This window comes from Neltuma alba, unplaced genomic scaffold (genome assembly GCF_004799145.2).
Source record: "Neltuma alba isolate B1F8T4 unplaced genomic scaffold, ASM479914v2 tig00006470_pilon, whole genome shotgun sequence".
Classification (NCBI taxonomy): Eukaryota; Viridiplantae; Streptophyta; class Magnoliopsida; order Fabales; family Fabaceae; genus Neltuma; species Neltuma alba.
This window is the reverse complement of record NW_021634476.1, coordinates 1-21310: the sequence shown is the minus strand read 5'-3', so window position 1 is coordinate 21310 and position 21310 is coordinate 1. Positions and strand designations below refer to the sequence as shown.

Genomic DNA, 21310 nt, shown 5'->3' with positions numbered 1-21310 from the left:
TCATTCTCCATATATTCTTTTAGTCCTAAATATAAGACTTTTTTTATACTTTTATAGTGTAAATTACATTACAAAAAGGGTCTTATATTTAGAACCGGAGTATTACGAAAGCTTCACCAAATTGGCCTTGCTGCCCTAATAATTGTTCTGTTTAAGGTTTTCCGTTTAAACTTCTATCCTTGTACTTGTTTCTCATCGACGTTGATGCTCTTTTGGCTGAATCCAGGAAGCAATTGCGTTTGTTGACTAAACTTTCATTTGTTATATTTATCTGCTTACCGTGTTTAAAGCAGGCAGGCAGCAATGTTTTTATTTTTACCATGCGAGGCGAAGGAAAATCTTTACTAGTAAAATAAGGTCAGATCATGTGAGACCTCAAAAGATTAGCACCCGACTGACAGCAATGTTAAACTACCATGGATCAGTTGGACCACCCCAACCGCCCTTCATTTTTTCTCAGAAATTCATTAAAGAATTTAATCATCGTTGTTCGAAATACGTTGTGATGCATATTAATATTTTTACATTTTAAAGTTAAAATTTATTTTAACTTTTCTCTCATGTTCCTGTCTTCAAAATAGTATGAATCATATATACACATACACACACACATATATATATTATTTTACTAGATTGCATAGAAAATAATCGTGTGTCTGTGAGACAGGATTATAACTAGGACAAAACATGGGTTTATTTCTCCAACCAAATTTCAGCACATAAATTTTTTAAATTATAAAAAGTTACATGAATGTGATTTCAGATTCTCATTAAATTGTCCTTAATAATAAAAATCACACATAAAAAGATTTAGTTGAAAAAATGAATTTAGTTAATGGATCTTTATTTTCTGCTCCTCCTCATTACTAATATTAGTATTACTATTACTATTATCACAAAAAGAAGTCCACGTGCCGTTTGGGTTTCTGTCTCCGCCAACCTGTAATGCCTGATGCGTCCTCACAGACACAAATTGAGCTGCGAAGTACAAAATACGAGCACAAACTGCCGTTTCAATTTATGCTGCGGTGGCATTTTGGTCATTACACATTAAGAGCCGTCGTCAAAATCTTCAACTCCAGGCATCAGTTTTCTCCTTGGTTAACCGAGCGACTCTATGATTTGTCTAAATAACTGTCCTATCGCTACTAATCCGATTCCTATATCCCCTCCGGTTGTGACGGCTCCACGGTCCCCGGTCGCTTCCAGTTGCTTCGAATTGTGACGATGCAACCTTCCAAACCCCGTCGGAAGGTTGTTCCGGCGAACGGTGAAGACTCTGCTGACAAATTGGACCAGCTCCTTCTCTCATCCGCCATCTGCAACAACGAAGACTTGGGGCCATTTGTTCGCAAGGCTTTTGCTTCCGGAAAGCCCGACTCCCTTCTCCACCACCTCCGCCACTTTGCCCGCTCCAAAGAATCCGAGATCGAGGAGGTCTGCAAGGCGCACTACCAGGATTTCATCCTCGCTGTTGATGACCTTCGATCCCTCTTGTCAGACGTGGACTCCCTCAAGTCGGCCCTCTCTGACTCCAACTCCAAACTTCAGTCCGTTGGTCGCCCACTCCTCTCTTCCCTTGATGCCTTCGTGGAAACTCGAAACGTGTCTAAAAACGTTAATCTCGCACTCGAATCTGTGCGAACTTGTATTCAGTTGATGGAAGTTTGCTCCAGAGCCAACCGTCATCTGTCCGGCGATAATTTTTACATGGCTTTGAAATGCTTAGACACGATTGAGAGGGACTATTTGGACAAGACGCCGTCTTCTACGCTGAAGAGGATGCTGGAGAACAAGATCCCGGAGATTCGTTCCCATATAGAGAGGAAGGTGAGCAAGGAGTTTGGGGACTGGCTGGTAGAGATTCGAGTCGTGAGTCGTAATTTGGGTCAATTGGCGATCGGTCAGGCCTCTGCAGCGAGGCAAAGAGAAGAGGATCTAAGGATTAAGCAGCGTCAAGCGGAGGAACAAAGTCGGCTTAGCGTGAGGGACTGCGTTTATGCTCTGGAGGAGGAGGACGAGGAAGGGCTCGCTGTTGGCGGTGTTGGGATTGGAGAAGAAGGCAAGGATGGATATAACAATGGCGGAGCCATCCTAGGATTTGATTTGACACCGCTATATAGGGCTTACCATATACACCAGACATTAGGACTAGAAGATCGGTTTAAACGCTATTATTTTGAAAACCGAAAGCTTCAGTTAACATCGGACTTCCAGGTATCGTCGATGACTCCTTTTCTTGAATCCCATCAGACTTTTTTTGCGCAAATTGCGGGTTTCTTTATAGTTGAGGATAGGGTCTTGAGGACAGGTGGGGGTTTGATATCAAAAATGGAAGTTGAGAACTTGTGGGAAACTGCTGTAAGCAAAATGTGTTCTGTGTTAGAGGATCAGTTCTCCCGAATGCAAACTGCTAATCATCTTTTGCTCATTAAAGACTATGTGAGTCTACTAGGAGTAACCCTGCGAAGATACGGGTACCCCATTGATGCGCTGCTTGATGTTTTGAGCAAGCATAGGGATAAATACCATGAGTTGCTGTTATCGGACTGCCGTAAACAGATCGCCGAGGCGCTAGCAGCTGATAAGTTTGAGCAGATGTTGATGAGGAAAGAGTACGAGTATTCTATGAATGTGCTTTCCTTTCAAATACAAACATCGGATATCGTACCTGCTTTTCCTTACGTAGCACCCTTTTCATCAACAGTTCCAGATTGTTGCCGCATTGTGCGGTCTTTTATTGAGGATTCCGTGAGCTTCATGTCATATGGTGGGCAGCTAGAATTTTTTGAAGTTGTTAAGAAATATTTAGAGAGACTTTTAAGCGAAGTTCTGGACGGGGCTTTATTGAAGCTTATTAGTACATCAGTTCATGGTGTCTCCCAGGCGATGCAAATAGCAGCAAATATGGCTGTCTTGGAGCGTGCTTGTGATTTTTTCTTCCGCCATGCTGCACAGCTTTCAGGGGTTCCCTTGAGAATGGTGGAGAGAAACAGGAGGCAGTTCCCCTTGAGCAAAGCTCGTGATGCCGCAGAAGAGACGCTCTCTGGACTGCTTAAAGCTAAGGTTGATGGATTCATGACCTTGATTGAGAATGTAAATTGGATGGCTGATGAAGCACCTCAGAGTGGGAATGAGTATGCAAACGAGGTCATAATATATTTGGAAACTCTAGTTTCAACAGCTCAGCAGATATTACCGGCTCACGTCCTTAAAAGGGTCCTGCAGGAGGTTCTTTCTCACATATCAGAGAAGATAGTTGGGGCTTTAGCAAGTGATTCTGTCAAGCGGTTTAATGTGAGTGCCATCACAGGGATTGACGTGGATATCAGGCTTTTGGAATCATTTGCGGATAATCAGGGTCCCCTTTTCTCAGACGGGGATATTGATCAGTTAAAAATGGCACTTGCTGAGTCAAGGCAGTTAATCAATTTGCTTTTAAGCAATCATCCAGAGAACTTCCTGAGCCCGGTGATCAGGGAGCGGAGTTACAGTGCCTTGGACTACAGGAAAGTAGTAACTGTATCAGAAAAGTTAAGGGACCCTTCAGAGCGACTCTTTGGAACCTTTGGTAGTCGGGGAGCGAGGCAGAATCCCAAAAGAAAATCATTGGATACATTAATAAGAAGACTTAAAGATGTTAGCTGATTGAGGTCAGAGTTGTATGTAAGATCCTTACACTGATTATTTTTCCTTTCTGTTTCAACCCGTTTTTATTTTTATTTGAGCTGCCTAATATTATTTCCGAAATGAATTAAGGATAAAGCCTGCTTGTCACTTCCTTGTGCAAATCTTGTTCGAAATATTCCACTGTTATGTTCATTTTTTGGGGTTCACCGAGACAAGTGCAAGTCATGTAATTGGATTTGTTATCTTCGCTTACTTTAGAGTTCATTGAGAAATTTTTGAAGGCTGAAACAAGACCCTGCCGGATCCCGTCAGACTTCTGCCCGCAGAAGCCTATTATCTTCATCTGTGCTGAATTGTAACATACTAACATGATGCTTGTCTTGTGAGTAATTGCTGGTGCACGTTCAAGACTCTGGGCTCTCAGGTTAGAGAGTTCCAGATTTAGTTGGAATAGATTTCTAGATATCTGGTAGTCATTGTTTGGGCATTTGTCGCTTCTTGAATCATGCAATATACCATTTTGTTTGTTTGTTAACCTCTTGTCAAAACACACAGGATTGACGAATTTCCCGTGTTCTGACTTGTGCTTTTACATTGATTATTAATGAGGATCAAGAGTCGAGAGATATGTTGTATAAATTAAAGGCAGCGCACTTCGAGCTCTCTGGTAACCGTTTTGATTTCCCTAGGCTAGTGAAATTCAAATAGGCTTTTCTCAAACCCCCAATCCATAATTCATGCAAAGGCCTTGCTTGTGTTGAGCATGCTAGTCAGGTTTATAGATCAACACGCGTGCAGACATGCTGTTGCTAATAGTTACATACATGTCACATGGACCAGAAGGAGTCGTAATGTTGTGTTGCTTTCTAAGTACCTTTTTAGTTTTTTGGGTTTATGCGTTATATGCTTGTCAGCTTGGACTCATTGCATATATGGCTGTGGAGCTCATCTCATCTGTCAATGCTTGTCGAGTGATTTGGACATCACTTTTCATGTTTTAATTGAAAATTACATATTCGATTTATGTATAGTCATAAGTATGTTTTTTAACTGCAGCTTTGAATTTTTGAAATCGATGGTAGAGTAGGATTCCTCTACTAGGAAGGTATAGATTTAGCATCATGTGTGGATAGGTCCCGTTTGGTATAAATTATGATGAAATAGGATGGAATATAAATATAGATGTGATATGTGTGTGTTTTTTAGAATTGAAAGACAAGCCTAAACTTGGCAACAAACAGAGACTACAGCGTATATGAGCCAGATAGAAGGCCATACGCTATGGTGGAGGGAATGAAGAAGGGGCTCAAAAATAATCATATGGATCAATACCTAGGGGCCCGAGGTAGGATGGTTTGATTGGATGTATTTGGAAGGTGCATGGGATGGGAATGAGGAGGTGCGTGGAGTTAAGTCAAAGGAAAGGCGGCGGTGGTGGTTGTGGTTGTGGTTGTAGATTGGAGAAATGGGTGGGGCGCGTTGGCGTGTGAGGGCGCGTCGCCATCTGCTGACACCATGTTGCCATCACTCTCTCTCTCTCTCACCCTTCACGCCCCGCTCCTTTCCACCTCGTCGCCCCGCCTTTCCCCATCCTCCCCTTCTTCCAAATTCCACCATGGAAGAGGTGGCCTTTCAGATTGTTGACAAATGTCCGGGCAACCTGCCTGCACGTAGGAGTTTTAGTAAATCTCTCTTCCCTTGAAAATTGAAATTTGGAAGTCTTTACTAAATAGTCTACGTATGATAAAAAAAAAATACCAATACATAATTAATAATTAAATAAAGTCATAAAAAATTTCAAATTAATTATTTTAATGGAGCACCTAATATTATGGGCTGCCTCGTTTTAGCCAGAGAATTTAACAGAAGCCTGATCAATTTGGGCGGATGGGACGTGGGGATTAGTTTTTTGTAAAATGATTTTACGAGATGAATGCGTGAAAAAAATTTGTCTCAACTTACAAAATCCCCTGCCAGATAGGACTAGAAAAACCAACAAAGCTCTTAAACCGAACATTTAGCGTAAGTTGTACGTTTTCAAAACTCAAACGCAAGACTTGTAGTTAAATTGGCTTGACTTCCTCCAGTGAAACCATGGTCTAACACTGGCTAAATTAGTAGTTTTCCAGCACAGGGAGAATGGAAGCATGAGAACGTGCGTGAGAGATTAAAATTATATTTTTTAATATAAAATTATTAATATAATCATTTTAATAACTGGGAAAATTCGAATTTTGCATAGAAAACTTCTCTTCTTTTTTTATTCTTTTTTTCCCCCCTTCCCAAACAGCAGAGAACTTGCCAAAGACTCTTGGGTTTAGTGGCACCAACCCTCCTCTTTGCGAGGGAGGTTACAGGATCAAACCTGTGCTGTGAAGGTTTTTTTGGCCTGTACTATCATGTGAACTAAGTTTGAAAACTGATAGAAACTGCATGATCCAGTTGATTAATCTGCTGTTTGGATTTGTCAGCGGCTGTTAAATTTGAGTTATAATGAAGTCAAAATTTAAAACTTAAAAATGAGTTTTAAAAAATCAAGTGGGTTTGAACCTAATAAAAGGAAGGAAAAAAAAAAGTCTTGAAAAAAACTATAAAAATGCCACAAAAAATGAAATATTGAATCCTTTAGAAAGCCCACTTCATTTTAAGACCCTTCATCATATGCATTATGTAACGTGGTTTGATTCGGGATTTGTTGGCAAAAAAGATGTTAACACCTAAAGCAATACATAAACTTTTAACCAAACTTGGTCTATGTTTAATAAGTTATGAAATTATAATTTACGATATTGTTAGTTTGCGGTTATGCTGTGAGATTTTTTTTTTGGTATGCTGTTGTGAGATTTTATTAACGCCTGGATTAGATTGAGGATTTTTACACATACAATCATATATCATCTGTTCCACTCTCAATCTAACTAGTTAAGAAATCCCCTATATGTACATTTTATGTAAGCTAAGACAAAACTCCTCTTATATACTTATCTCGTATTCAGTAAATTATTATTAAGAAACTATTTATAAACTATTTCAAACAGGCGCTAAATTATAAAACTGAAGCTCGGTTGTGTTTTCCAGGTTAACTTTGGCCTTTTAAGGGCTTGTTTGGATTGCCGTTACAAATGGCAAAAGCACACGGGAAAGTGTGAAACTGAGGTTTGTGGCTTGTTGTAGCTCAAAAGATTGTTTGGATGGAGTTTCTTTTCTAACTGACTTATGGAAAAAAGTAACTTTTCTAACTGACTTATCTAACGCAATCTGGATTAACTTTTCTAACTGACTTATGAGAAAATTGTGCAAAGCTTACAATCTAATTAGTTATGTGATTACATTTACTTTAATTAGAGACCAAATAAATTTAATTTATATTCATGTTTGTTCATTATGTATATTTAATTAATTATCTATAATGTATTTTCAATTTTTTTTCCGTAACAAATATTTTTATTTTATAATTTCACAAATAAACCATTTATATTTTATCATAATAATTTTACGTGTTTTTTTAAACTATTATCACATTAAAAATATAAAATTTCAAACATTACTCCATGACCTTTTCAGGCATTTTACAACTAAACTAACTTTTTTATTAATCATCAAACAACTTTTAACTTTTTCAACTGACTTTTTAAAAGTACCTATCTAAACATAAATTGTATTATACTAACTGACTTTTACTCTAATTTCAGTTATAAAAATCAATTAGATTAGAAGTTAGTTCCACCTAACGTGAATCCAAACATATCTTGAAACATTAGCTGAACTTGTCACAAGCAAGTTTCTTGACATCAAAGTGTCCAGTCCACCCTTCAAAACTCTGACAATCGCCACGTGGTGCGCGAGTTCCTTGCACCATTGTTACTTTATTACTGCAATAGAAGAACAATCCGACAGTTTTATTCCCATAAAACACGAGCCATCGATCGTCAATTATGATGATCAAGTTCATATCCCCTTTCTAGTGATCAACGTTCCAAATTAAAAGATGCCAAACATATAATTTTTTAATAAACTTTTACCCTTTCTGATTTCACAATTTAACGGCATTACTTTTCATGCTTCCATTGGAAAATACACATTCGATTTATATATTAATTAAAGCAGTTAATAAAAGTACAAAAATATCTTCTAAAGCTGATACTAATATTATTATTATGAAAATACTCCTTTTTTTTCCCCCTAGTCTTTTCCAAATGCTAGTCACGATCTAAGTAGTGGTCCTAGTATTAACAGGGATTTGGTTTGAGTTTGAAATCCGAACCATTCAAATTTAATTTTTTTTCATTAATTTTTTTTGAAAAAACTATATTAATATGTACAGAATTTATAATAAAAATCATCTCTTGATTATTATTGAAATTGTGAAAAATGGTGTTGTGTTTATCTGTATCAGGACTTTTGCGTTCCCCCTTCCCACGCGTCTGACCATAAAAGGCCGGCCTTCGCTAATCGCTGCCCTCAGGAGAGTCTTGGGTCTGAACTCTGAAGTGAAGCCTGAACTCTTCAAGAGAACCTCACTCTCTTAAACCTCACTCTCTTAAACGCCTAATTGTCTAACTCTAACCTAACCACACCATGGCTCTCCTCTGTTTGATTCCATCAAAACTCACTCTCTCCCTCCTCCCAATTCTCTTCCTACTCCACTTGTTCATCTCCTCCTCCGCTGCATCTACCTCCAGCGGCGACTCCCTGAGTGCTTACCAAATTCTTCAACAATACAACTTCCCCGTTGGCCTTCTTCCCAAAGGTGTTTTAGGCTACGAACTAGACCGCTCCACCGGCAGATTCAAGGCCTTCTTAAACGGTTCTTGCGGTTTCAAGATCGAATCTTACGACCTGAAGTACTCGGCCACCATCACCGGCACCATCTCCCAAGGCAGGCTCTCCAACCTGCAAGGTATTAAGGTGAAGATCCTTATTCTGTGGGTTAACATTGTCTCCGTCACTCGCACCGACGACGAGCTCGAATTCTCCGTCGGCATAGCTTCTGCGGATTTCGCCGTCAATAACTTCTATGAGAGTCCATCTTGCGGCTGCGGCTTCGATTGTCTGTCTATGGCTTCCAATCAGACTCATTCTCATCAAAGCTTTTAGGTTTTCTTCTTAATCCACTGCGTCCTCTTATTTCAGAAATGTGGTGTTTGCTAAAATAAGATCCAATAGTTTGAACTTGTGATATGTGCGAGGACAGTATGTGGAAGTTGGTATTTCTGGTTTAGAATAGGGACAACCGGAATCAACTCGTCTTTAGGCGGTTAGGCTGAGGAATAAGATTGATGGACTCTACAGTTCTTAGATCTACTTACTCTGATGTTTAATAATAGTAATAATTAGTTTAATACTTACCGTATTTAGTTAATTGTGAATTGTTGCACGCGTGATGCTGCCATGCGATTTTTCTGGGTGACGTCTCTGCAGGGAGAGTCGTTCGGCTCTTTCTGCGTTGAAATGTTCGCAGGCCAACGAAAAAATGTGCGAGTGGAAAATAATCGCCATCCACGTCCTGCACAAGACAATGCGTGGGCCAAACGTGGGTTGATGGTTTGAAGATAAATACTTGTTTGGATCAGCTTTTTATCTATCTGACTTGTGGGGAAAAGCACGGTACCACCAAAGCTAAAAAATCCAGCGGTGGGTCATTCTACTGTTAGTGCTCTTTTGAAATTCTCACCAACCCTCATCTACCTCTCCTCTCTTACCTTGGCTCCATCATCTCCCTGTGTTTTCTCTACCCATTCGCATCGCCTCTTTTCCCTAGCAGATAGTTGTCTAATAATTATCACATTATATGCATATAGTATAAATATGTATTATTTAATAAAAATCATATCATTTTCGGTCATTTTATTGTATCTAAACTCGTTTTTAGATTAATCATTTAAATGAGTTTTAATTTTTTTAACTAAAACTTTTTATTAATATTAATATAAACATAAATTATATTATACTAATTAATTTTTATCTACATAAATTATATTATACTAATTAATTTTTATCTTACTTAAATGGTAAAAATTAGCTGGAATAAAAATTAGTTTTGCAGCTATCAATCCAAACATACTTAATATCTAAACCCTCAATGTTGAAAGTAGTAGCTAATATCAACTCTTCTAGTAGGGAAATAAAGATACTATTCACTCCCTTCATTTCTCCCTTTTTTCCCCAACTATTCTCAACGTCTTGTCTTCGACATCTGTTGAGACGTGCGTCGCATTTTCAACCACCGAAACTCACAAAAAGTTATGATAATACAGTATTTTTTGAGACACTTAATTAATAAAAATAAATTTTATAAGCTAAGTCGATGCGCAAGAGCTAAAAATTTCATTATCATTAAAAAAAAACATCCAAGTTTAATGAGTTCAATTCGATATGAATGAAACCAGTGGGATTGACGTTGGCAAGAAAAAGGCCAAAAAAAGCACTAAACAGGGGGATGGATGAGGGCCGCCCGCTGCGCGTGTTTCTTCCATGGCTGGTTGGTGAACATTTGATAATTAGTTAATCACGTGTTCACCCTGGAAACAATAACGTAGGGGCATGTGGACCAACTAACTATTACTGGCTCATCATGGACAAGGAGAGGCAAAAAAAAAAAAAAAAAAAAGGAACCAGCCCGCTCCGATCCATCATACGGAAAGGGCATCGTTTTATTTCAGCTAGCTGGCCAATGCCCTCTGAGACCTAGACTATGTGCATACCCTCCCTCCCATTTTCCCTTGCGCCTGAAGCGGAAAGTCAAGGTGTCCTTTCCGATGTCGCTCGCCGCCTTTCTCATCGCGTCCACCTTTCTCTTCCTCATACCGCCTCCGCTGGCATCCTCGGCTGCGACCGGCGATGAGGCTGTGACGGCCTACGATATGCTCGGACGCTATCACTTTCCCAAGGGTCTTCTCCCCGAAGGAGTTATTGGCTACAACTTAGATCATTCGACTGGGAAATTTCATGCCTATCTCAACGGTTCCTGCAGTTTCTCTCTAGAGGGTTCGTATCAGCTAAATTATGAATCCACCATCAGTGGTTACATATCCAGGGGCAGGCTTGCCAGCCTCGAGGGTGTGAAGGTGAAGGTGCTGCTGTTCTGGTTCAATATCGTGGAGGTGGTTCGCTATGGTGATGATATCGAATTCTCGGTGGGAATCGCTTCCGCTTCTTTCCCTTCAGAGAACTTTTTCGTTTGCCCTAGGTGTGGTTGTGGAGTGGACTGTGATGACTCGTTATCCCCAGTAAGGAAACTCAAATTAAAACCCCTTTTTTCTGTTTCCTCCATGTAGTCTGATTTCAATATAGTTGCGGCTCCCTTTTTCATATTACCCCGCCCCCGGCCCCTCCCCTCTGATCGCTGTATTTAATTAATGGCGTCTCTCACTTATACGAATACGAGGTTCGATGCATTTATCTATCTCAATTACTAAAATGCCTAGTCACTACCCTTTACTAGTGTTTGTGGTGATTCTGATCACTGATCATATTTCTGCTTCCGTCTGAGGGGAATATTGCCTGGGCTTGCTAGAACAACGCTAAATTTTTTATCCATGTGTGTTTGCGTTTGGTATGCGTGCTTTTATTAGTTCCGATTGAATATTCATCACACTATGAGAAGTAGGAGTAGGACTGGCAAGTTAACAAATGTTCTGTATTTGCTTTTATGGTTGGGAAATATCCTGTGATTGTTGGAAAACGGCAAAATCGGATGAACAACGCTAAACAGATGTCGCCCCCCCCCCCCTTCCTCTCTGGAGGGAAAGCGATGGCACCGACCTTTATTTGTTCATTATCCTCCGATGCTCTCGTTTTCTTATTTCCCTACCATTTGGTACAAATTGTTCCACATGCTGCTAGAATATCCCAGGAAAGCTATTGAATGGCGGTTGCTTTCTAGAAAGATTTTACTCTTTACCTCAATGCTGCACCCATTCTCAATCATGATGCCCCTGCACGCTCCTCTGAAGCAGAGACTTTAAAGGAGGGATTTTCAGCGCATGTCCATTTCTTTAAATTGTCTTTATGTCCTTGTGTGTGATTATATTGCCACGAATTGCTAAAATGCGGAAACTATATACCGCGAAAGTTTGGGTCTATCTGCTAGTTGTGAAGGGGTTAGATTGTGATCTGCCTTTCTTGTGCTGTCTCTTTTCCCTTTTTAATATAAGCTGGGAAGAACTTGCAGTGAATGACGGGACACAGGGAGTCTTATGTGGTACATACTTTGGTTCTCAACCCTAAAACTCATGTATCCTTTTCTAACTTTAGGGTATCTTTTGCTTCAAGCCTTCACCCACATATTGTCTCGCTGCTTATTAGCTGTGTGATTAAATTTGTTGTGCACGTTAATTTCGTAATTGGACTTAGATCTTATTATGATGTTTGTTATTAACGGCGGGTAATCATGGATTTAACTTTTAAAACGTTTACTTGTTTGTTTGGAAAGCACTTATCACGTAATTTGAAACAAAAGCTCATTTCATTTATTGACATAATATTTTATAAATCACTTATTTTTGAAGAAATCTACCATCATTGCAAATAAGCACTACATCTTGAGGTTCATAGGGAAAGAAAGTGAGTAGTAGACTAATTGTCTCTTGATATTTAGTCACTTATTAAATATAATGAATCACTCTAAAAGACTCAGTCAGAAGAACAATTATACTTTTTACAGAATAACAGAGTTGGTGTTATTTGGTTTATTAAAAATCTTGACCTTTTTAAAAATTAAGCTTTACAATTTTTTCATACGGAAAGAGTGACTTGTTGTATGGGAAGTTAATATTTTGAGGAAGATCAATAAGGTGAACGACGCAAGTCTTAATAATCAAATGTTACGGTGGGAAATGGTTCATCTTTTAATTCTACTGCGTTTTTGTTTTCATATTCATTCTCCTTGTGAGTTTTAATGCATGTACGGTACGCTTAACCTTCAAAATCCAGATGTTTGATTTCCAACAGAACATTGCCGGGCTTTCAGAATTTACAAAATGTCAAATTCTTTATCACTAATGAAAAATGTGACTTAGCTCAAGACACTATGAAATAAGAGATAGCATGAAAATTTTTTAGCGCCAGTGTGTCATGAATTTTGTTCGTTCATTTTTTGAGCCGTCCAATTCAAATTATTTATCTTTAATATTTTTTTGTCACATATGAGTATCTCTTTATTAGAGACAATCTTATTTGAAATACTGTCAATGGGTATTTATTGTTAAACTGAAACATTACACTTTTAATTAAGGGTGTGTATGGACCAAACTATATCAGGTTTGGTATCAACTCAAGGTCTAGTTCAATGACGATGTCAGGTTGTAAAAAACAGTCCAACCTTACTGTAAATGACAGCATGTGGTCTGGTCTGGTCTAATACTAACCTGAAGTCAGGTTGGAATAGACTTAATCTAATCGACTATCTGAACTAGTCCAAGTAATCAAGGACTTGTAGTTGATGTCCTGGAATACAATTGCAACGATTTGATGACACTCTATGTAAGAACTCCTACTTCTTGCAATAGCTTAATATTAGGAGTTGAAGTAGCTTGTTTGGGTGATAAACCACGAGAGTCAAGAAGATAGGAGACGGTGAAAAAATACCCATTGGAAGGGGTTGAATAACCATACCTTGATGACAATCATTGGGTCTGAACACAAATCACAAGCAAAATTTTTGTACAAGGAGAGATTTTTTTTTGTGTGGCAAAAATTAACAATTTTTCAATCTTTAAAACACCTCCTAACAATATTTCAACGATAAATCAGGAAACAACAAATAATTTCCCATTGCTAGGTCAAAGTATGGCAGAACATTGATTAACTTTACTCCCATTAAATTTTTCATTGCTAGAAATTTGAAAACTAAAATACCAAAAGAAAATGAACATAGCAAAGAATGTGATAGAGCAACCAGTCGAACAAGAAATTGAAGGAGGTTGAGGAGAAAAAAGTCAACAGTACCTGGTGGCTATTGACCAACAAGGAGAGGAGAGGCGGCGATGGATTCCATGCTAGGGCTTCTAGTGAGAGACGAGCGACCATGGTGAAGAAGGCGTTGGGTGAGAGTTGAGAACAAAGAGAAGAACGAGAATGGAAGGGAGGCTGAGCTTGATAGAGACCGAGTCATTGACAGTGGCAACTCGTGAGTAGAGAAGAGGCGGAGATGCATAATGAGAAGCAACACTATGCATGCAACGAGTTTTGTGTGTGAGAGAGGAAAACGTGTGTCTAACATATGGGCGGGATTAGAATTAGAAACGAGTTCCATACAAATGATGATGAAAGCTCTTTTCGTGCAGACATGCCCTCTTCAGAACTCATCTTCAAGAATTTTACTAGCGGGCACAAACATAATATTTTTAAAAAAATGGGAATCAAAATTAAGTAATCATATAAAAATCATGTTCATATTTTAAAATATAATTTAGTATATTGCATATCTTAATTATCGGTTTATAATTTTAATTTTAAAATTAGAGTTTATATTTAAGGCAAAGAATAGTTTTTTTTTTTTTTGGTCTCAGAGCAAAGAACAGTTCGCTCTGACTCAGGAAAAATAGAATTTTTTATATCTTGTTAAATGTTACTTCCCGGAGAAGCCCGCGGAATCGTGCAAAGCTTTGTGCTGGCAACGACGTCGTTTACAAGGAGGCTCCCAGCTTCATAAATCTCGTTCCCTCCTCCAAGGACTCTCGGGTTTCTGAAGTGTGCTCAGCACGCGATGGCCACTAAAATGAAGATCGAAGAGTTGCGGACGGAGCTCGCTCAACGTGGGCTCAGCACCGCCGGAATCAAGCCTACTCTGGTATTAAATAATTGTTTTTTCTTTTCTGCTCTGTCTGTTTTGATTGGGTAGTCCTTTATCACCTCTTGTTTGTGGGTTACTTCCTACAGGTCCGTAGGCTTGAAGCTGCTCTTCGGGAAGAAAGTGGACAGTCAGCGGACGATGGTCGCACTTCATCTCGTCAGAAGAGAGACCGTGAACCAGAAAATGAGGTTTTGGACAACTCTGATAAACTTGCGGCAATCGAGAAGTTCCGTGCAATGGGCGTTCAGCAACTGCGCGAAGAAGCTTCCCGGCGTGGAATTCTCTTGGTTGGGTCGAAGAAGCAGCTTCTGGATAGACTCTGTCAAGAATTAAGTAAGGGCTTGGACAATGCTAATGAAGGTATGTGCTTCTTCTCTCTTGCCTTTCGTGACCCCGAACTGAAGGAAGCTCTTGAGACTATTACGGATGCACATAATTATTCTCTAAAGTTTCCTAGTAGAACCAGGGCATATACATAGAGAACTTTATTCTCACATATAATGTGGCTACTGCGGTTGCAGATGGAGCTGCAAATTGTGTAGAGAAGGAAAAGATGGTTACAGCAACCAAAAAAGGTGCGGCTGTTCTGGATCAATGGCTTCCAGATTACGTGAAGGCTCAGTACCATGTTCTGCAAATGGCAAGTGTAATAGAATAATTATTTTGCCAAGTAATTGCATGTGTTTTCAATGAGATGCTATTTTGAGGCTAAAAGCTTTTGTTCGGTTTGTTTTTAGACTGACGTGAATATATAATGTAGGCTGGTGAAATCTACGATGCCACGTTGAATCAGACAAATGTTGGAGACAACAATAACAAATTCTATGTGATTCAAGTTCTTGGTTGACTCTCAATCCCAGCTACAAGTTGATAATACTATAATATCAATTTATGAGATTAATTAGTCGTGGGAACATTTTCGTGATAGCCATAATTTTTCACAAGATTAGGCCTCTGCTATTTTTTATTGTTGTCAAATGCAAGCTCCGAGATGCAAAGAAGATCGTTTGTTTTTTCTTTATCAAAAACAAGGTCTGGTTTTATCAATAAAAATTTTTCTTTTCTGCTGTATTGGCTCACGGTCCCCCCCCCCCTCTCTGTTTTTTTTTTTTGGGCAGAATCGGATGATGGTGGAAAATTCCTTGTTTACAACAGATGGGGAAGGGTAGGTGTAAAGGGCCAAGACAAGATACACGGCCCTTACGCTTCTCGTGAAAGTGCCATCCAGGAGTTTGAAAGCAAGTTTTTGCCAAGACCAAAAACCATTGGTCTGACAGGAAGAGTTTTGTTTGCTACCCAAAGAGTTATGCTTGGTTGGAAATGGACTACGGTGGAAATGATAAAGAATCTACTGTGAGTTATTGCCGCTATTCTTTTCTTCACATGACTTGATGGGTACTAAAGAATCCTCCGTGCCTATTTGTTATTTTTTACCCTTGCTCCCTCAAGGATCAAATAGTTGACTGTCAAGAAGAAACCTTTTTTTTTTTTTCTTTTTCATTCTGAGCGACGTGCTATTGCTTTCAGGCCACAGAAAAACATGCTTATGCGTTAGAAATGAAACCTCAGGAATCAAAACTTGAGTCACGTGTTGCAAAATTTATATCTCTCATTTGTAATGTGAGCATGATGAATCAGCAAATGATGGAAATAGGTTAGTTTTTCCTTCCCAAATTTCCCTGTAAGCAATGACCCGATTCATATGATCATAAAAACATGCCAAATATTTAATTGAATTCACTTTGGGTGATCATAACACTGATAGCAAAATCATAATCAATACTTTTGGACGTGCATTAAAACTCTTTATGATGTACCTTTAACATCCGCTACATTGTAACCTTGGAATGCTTCTTTTAGGATACAATGCTAATAAGTTGCCTCTTGGAAAACTGAGCAAATCAACAATTTTGAAGGTTAGTCTTTCTCATGCATGTCATATTTTCTCCTTTGTGCATGTTTGGTATGATTTTTCTTTAAATTGCTTATAGCATTAGACTCCCTCCTGTAACTTATCATGCTATTGATGTAATATCAAGAATCTACAGTATCGTGGCATTTCACTTATCAATCAGTCTCATGTTACTTCTTCCCCCGGGGTTGGGGTGGGGCTGATTCAAGAACGCATCCTTGTATGTAGTTTGTCTGCCAAAATAAGAAAAATAAAACCTCTTTGATATATCATGATTCTAACACTTTTTTTATTTGCTTCATTCTTCTTACGAAGATGTTTGAGGTCATTACATCCTGATGATGGTGCCCAGATAGATTCTCTGGTGTAATCACATGTCCTGTTTTTGTCTTGCTGGGCCCAACAGTTTTAAGTTACGAATTGCTTGCTATGCATATCCTCTCTAAACTCATGGAAGAATTGACTAATTATATTTCTATTTTCCAAACATATATAGGGGTATGATGTTCTCAAAAGAATTGCTGATGTGATTAATATTTCTGATCGGAAAACTCTGGAGCAGCTAAGTGGGTAAGATATTGCTTTTAAGGTAAAAAGATTATGGGGCGAAAATTTATAATTTTGAAGTACATTATCTATTTACTTCTTATAACTGATTGCAGGGAATTCTACACTGTTATTCCTCATGACTTTGGATTTAAAAAAATGCGTACGTTCTCTTGTTCTCATTTTTAAACTTCCAAACCATGAAATTTTCATGATATTGCTTGAGTGCATTATAGCCATGGGATGCTAGCGGATTAATATGGAACTATAAATAATTGCAGGTGAGTTTGTGATTGACACACCCCAGAAGTTAAAACGCAAGTTGGAAATGGTACTTCTATTTCCCAGTTATACATCTGGTTATTCTAGTTGCTCTTCACTTCATATTTTCCTTTTCTTTTCTTTTGGGTGGTGGATACCTTTCTATGGGCACATCTTTTTCCCCCCGTCTTTTTTCTGTTCCAGCAGCTTCATCTTGATGAATTGCAATGCACGCTCTTATTCTCCATGACTCAACTTCCTCCACTTCTGCAATTTTTTTTCGACAAAGAAAAATATGTTTACCTGATGTTATTTAATGGTGACATTATTTGATTCTTTCAAAAAATTAAATGAAGGTTGAAGCTCTTGGTCAAATCGAGGTTGCAACAAAACTATTGAACATTGACGCTGGAATGCAGGTACTCTTTTTGTTTTCCTTTGTCATAGGTGATGGATAATATATGTGGACAACTTCTTTATGTCATCTTGTTTACAATTAAAAGTATCGCCATGGTACTCTCATGGTTGCCTAAGGTTAATGATGTAAATTCTAATTAGTTAACATCAAACACAACCTCAGGTTACTTAGGGATTTGTTGATTCATCCCTGGAATCCCTCTTTTTGAATGCGTAAGCTTTGTTTTTGATTCATCATCATTATTGTTATTCTTTTTGACATGAATGGACCAGGTAAAAGTTAGGTCGTATGTTAGACATTCCAATTTGTTTTTTTTTTTTTTCTCCTTGTAAAGAAATTATTTGTTCCTTTTAGTGTAAGCATTGTAAGGGTGCAGTGTTATATTTTATACTTAATTCTGTACACAAGTTGTGTTGTTTTGGTGTAGATTTTTTCCTGTCAATGAAGGTGCATTTCATTGTTGTTTGTTTTGTTTATGGCTTCCGCTTGGTTTCCAGACTAACATTTAATTTAAATAATTTGTTTTCTAGGATGTTAAATGAGACGCATCAATGGGACACTTTTTTTTTTATATAATAATTTTTGTTACCATATTGTTCTAAAATATGTTACTTCTACTTCTGGTCAGGCTTCATGTTCAATTTATCATTTTGGAATCCCTGTAGGGTGACCCCCTGTATGCTCATTACGAACGCCTTCATTGTGAACTGCTGCCTGTCGAAGTGGATTCTGAGGAGTTCTCCATGGTATGAAATTGTGTTGATTATGGCATCTCTCAGGTCTGATTATGCATCTTGAAATTAAATATAGAATAGAGAAATAGAATTGGAGCATTAGGACCCGCTACTAGAGCTTTAATTCTGATTCTGAGTCCTTTTCTGTCATCACTTGTTGATGTCACGAGATTGCAAAGTATATGCGGAACACTCATGCTGAAACGCATTCAAACTATACTGTGGACATAGTTCAAATATTCAGGGTATCAAGAGAAGAGGAGGCTGAACGCTTTAGAAAGGTGAGTCGTGCATTAGAATTCAAGTTTCTTGGTCTGTAAATTTATCTGAGTTTTGTTATGGAATGTCTTTATCTGTAAATACTTACTCCATTGCTTTGCACTTCAAGAAACAGTTCTCTTGCATGAAAAATAGGGTGCTTTTATGGCACGGTTCAAGGCTCACAAACTGGACTGGAATTTTATCTCAAGGTCATTCTTTCTCTCATTTGTTGAGCTGCTTCTTTGTGTGTATAATGCTTAGATTTATCTTGGCTGATGCAATAGTAACCGAGATAACTGCATCATCAGGTCTGCGCATAGCTCCTCCTGAGGCACCGGTAACTGGCTACATGTTTGGCAAAGGAGTATACTTTGCTGACATGTTCTCCAAAAGTGCAAATTATTGCTATGCTTCTCGCACAGCTAAGGATGGAGTGCTTCTTTTATGTGAGGTTGTTTTTTGGTTTCATGGTGGACGGTATTGTAATACAAAAGCTTAATCATTAATTTCACCCCTGGGCATTGCTCGTCAATCAGAATTTGATAACCAAAATCGCACAAGTTGGCAGTTATTTTGCATCCAGCATCGCATTATTTTACCAAGTCTGAAGATATTTTATCAATATCTCCTTTCCAAAGGATCCATTTAGAAGAATGGATTGCTTTGCATTTGTCATTGATCCTCATTTTCGGGAAATACATGATTCATATTAAGTTATATATAGGTTGCATTGGGTGAGATGGTTGAGCTTCTAACTGCGAAGTATGATGCTGATGACCTGCCTGAAGGAAAGCTGAGGTTTGATTGTTTTGTCCAATGTAATTTGTTGTTGTCTTGCTTGTATTTACGCAATGCATTGACTAATATTTGTTAAGCTGTGTGAGCGTGCCTTGGTTACTCTTCCTCAAAAAGTTTTTTTATATATTCAATAGGAAAAATCACAAAAAAAGACCTTGGAAATAGAAAAATTGCAAATAGGGACCTATTGCAATATTAGTATGGGTTTTGACAACAATTTTTATGAACGGGTCCCTATATGCAATTTTTTAATTTTCAATGTCTTTTTTTTGTGATTTTCCCATTCTTTTTCCTGCTAAGGTGTGTTCTATACTGCAGCACAAAAGGAGTAGGAGAAACTGCACCAGATATGTCAGAGGCTCAGGCACTTGAGGACGGACTCATTGTTCCCCTTGGGAAGCCCAAAAAGCGTGCGGGCATGAAGGTATGCACAAGAAGTATGACTTTCATCAGCTTGGAAGTATGTTCGTCATGTTATGAATACTTGACTTTACTCGGGGTGCCATCACTTTGTTTTGCAGGGTGATTTATTGTACAATGAATACATTGTCTATAATGTGGAGCAGATTAGGATGCGCTATGTCATCATGTAAATTTCAATTTTAATCGAAGAACTTAGTAGCTAGATGTAATCGATAATGTATTCTAGTCATTCTCTAGTCACAACGGATTATAACCGTTGGCTTTCTTGTAGTTCAGAAAATTCTAGTTAAAAGGTTTCAGCAGCCTTTTCCTGTGTTATGAGTGTGTGTGTATGCACAAGGAAAGGGGAAAGGGGGACGGGGGTTTGCAAGCTCATGCGTTTTGTGATAATCTTTAGAAGTGGATTTTCGTCTTTTGTCGGTTTTTAGAGGATGTTAAGTCTACAAACTGAGAAACTATTACTCTGCGTCTTCAGCATCTCCCAATTTTTTCGCTCCCAGAATTTTTGTTCGGTGATAATTTACGCCTTCCTGTTCGCTGGGGGAAATAATGTCAAGTTGGTTATGTAGACATACGAGGTGGTGATATTGACCGCAGTTAGGATTGGGCGGCATGATTATTCTGGTTAAATATAGGCTTAGCTGTCCTCTGCATAAGTATTTGTTTACCTTGATTTCACGTTAAAATATGATATCTTCGAAATAAGGCAGTATCTTGTTCTTGTGACAACGGATGATCAATGTGTATGAAGAAAAATTTGTAGGCGTGCGTTATGTCGTTGCGGAGTTTAGCCTTATGTTCACCGACTGACCTATGCGACAATATTGGAACATCTTCTGATCCAAAGTCAACATTTGTTTTTAAAATTGGCTAATTTTGCGTACAATTTTTGGGCGTTGAAAAGACTGTTTGTGGCAAGATACTTGTGTGAGTGAGAGATTAGAGTGTCTCCATTCTCTCGTCCTTTCGTTTCTATCTTAATCAGTTTCAGTGAGAGTACTTATCATTTTGGCATCAGAGCCATGCTTGAGACGAGATCTTCTCGAACCCAGCCAGAAGAAAATCCCTTCACTGCAGAACCTCGCTGCCATAGTTTCCAACTCAACCTTGGATGTTATTAACCTAAGCCTTGGAACACATTTAAGAGGCAAAAAAAAAAAAAAAAGAATAATCAGATACTATTTTCCTTTTATAATTCAAGAAAGAAATAAAGATGAATTTGGACCCTCCAATTATTATTCCATCGCAATTTACAACGCATGGACTTGTCTTCCCTCGAAATAATTTTCATTGTATTTATGCTGTGTGTTACCTCTGCTTCACCTCTAAGAATACTTTAATTAGCGACTAACTTAATCCAAATAATATCATAGCAAGCCTTTGAGCATATAATTATGTGAAATATACACCACCTTGCCGCTACCAGGTTATTAGCGAAGAAAGTCTGTGCAGATTTAGCAAAGGCCGCCATTTCACTTGCCTTTAGAGCTGGTTTATGATCTGATTGGTATGAAATGAAGAACAGAAAAAAC

The 21310-nt window shown here is 38.4% G+C and overlaps 4 protein-coding genes across 4 annotated transcripts; all 4 read left to right on the top strand.

Moving 5' to 3' along the window:
* Positions 1-1086: 1086 nt before the first annotated feature.
* LOC114750478 (exocyst complex component SEC15B-like) lies at positions 1087-3816 on the top strand. Its single transcript, XM_028939075.1, has one exon. It carries the CDS (start codon positions 1228-1230, stop codon positions 3646-3648), a length of 2421 nt encoding a protein of 806 aa, XP_028794908.1. The 5' UTR covers positions 1087-1227; the 3' UTR covers positions 3649-3816.
* A 4381-nt stretch (positions 3817-8197) lies between these two features.
* On the top strand, positions 8198-8983 carry LOC114750481 (uncharacterized protein At5g01610-like). Its single transcript, XM_028939078.1, has one exon. It carries the CDS (start codon positions 8209-8211, stop codon positions 8725-8727), a length of 519 nt encoding a protein of 172 aa, XP_028794911.1. The 5' UTR covers positions 8198-8208; the 3' UTR covers positions 8728-8983.
* Positions 8984-9603: 620 nt separating this feature from the next.
* LOC114750480 (uncharacterized protein At5g01610-like) lies at positions 9604-12041 on the top strand. Its single transcript, XM_028939077.1, has 2 exons — positions 9604-10913; positions 11436-12041. The coding sequence occupies exon 1, from the start codon at positions 10389-10391 to the stop codon at positions 10905-10907; it is 519 nt and encodes a 172-aa protein (XP_028794910.1). The 5' UTR covers positions 9604-10388; the 3' UTR covers positions 10908-10913; positions 11436-12041.
* A 2049-nt stretch (positions 12042-14090) lies between these two features.
* On the top strand, positions 14091-20094 carry LOC114750473 (poly [ADP-ribose] polymerase 2-like). The gene is given in 20 exon segments (XM_028939071.1): positions 14091-14422; positions 14512-14785; positions 14947-15065; positions 15186-15267; positions 15544-15669; positions 15672-15778; positions 15953-16079; positions 16286-16341; positions 16834-16907; positions 17000-17046; positions 17165-17214; positions 17501-17563; positions 18228-18308; positions 18467-18577; positions 18691-18766; positions 18866-19008; positions 19282-19355; positions 19674-19779; positions 19877-19940; positions 19943-20094. Coding segments are annotated over 20 exon segments (1896 nt in total). The 5' UTR covers positions 14091-14338; the 3' UTR covers positions 19975-20094.
* The last annotated feature ends 1216 nt before the right edge of the window (positions 20095-21310 follow it).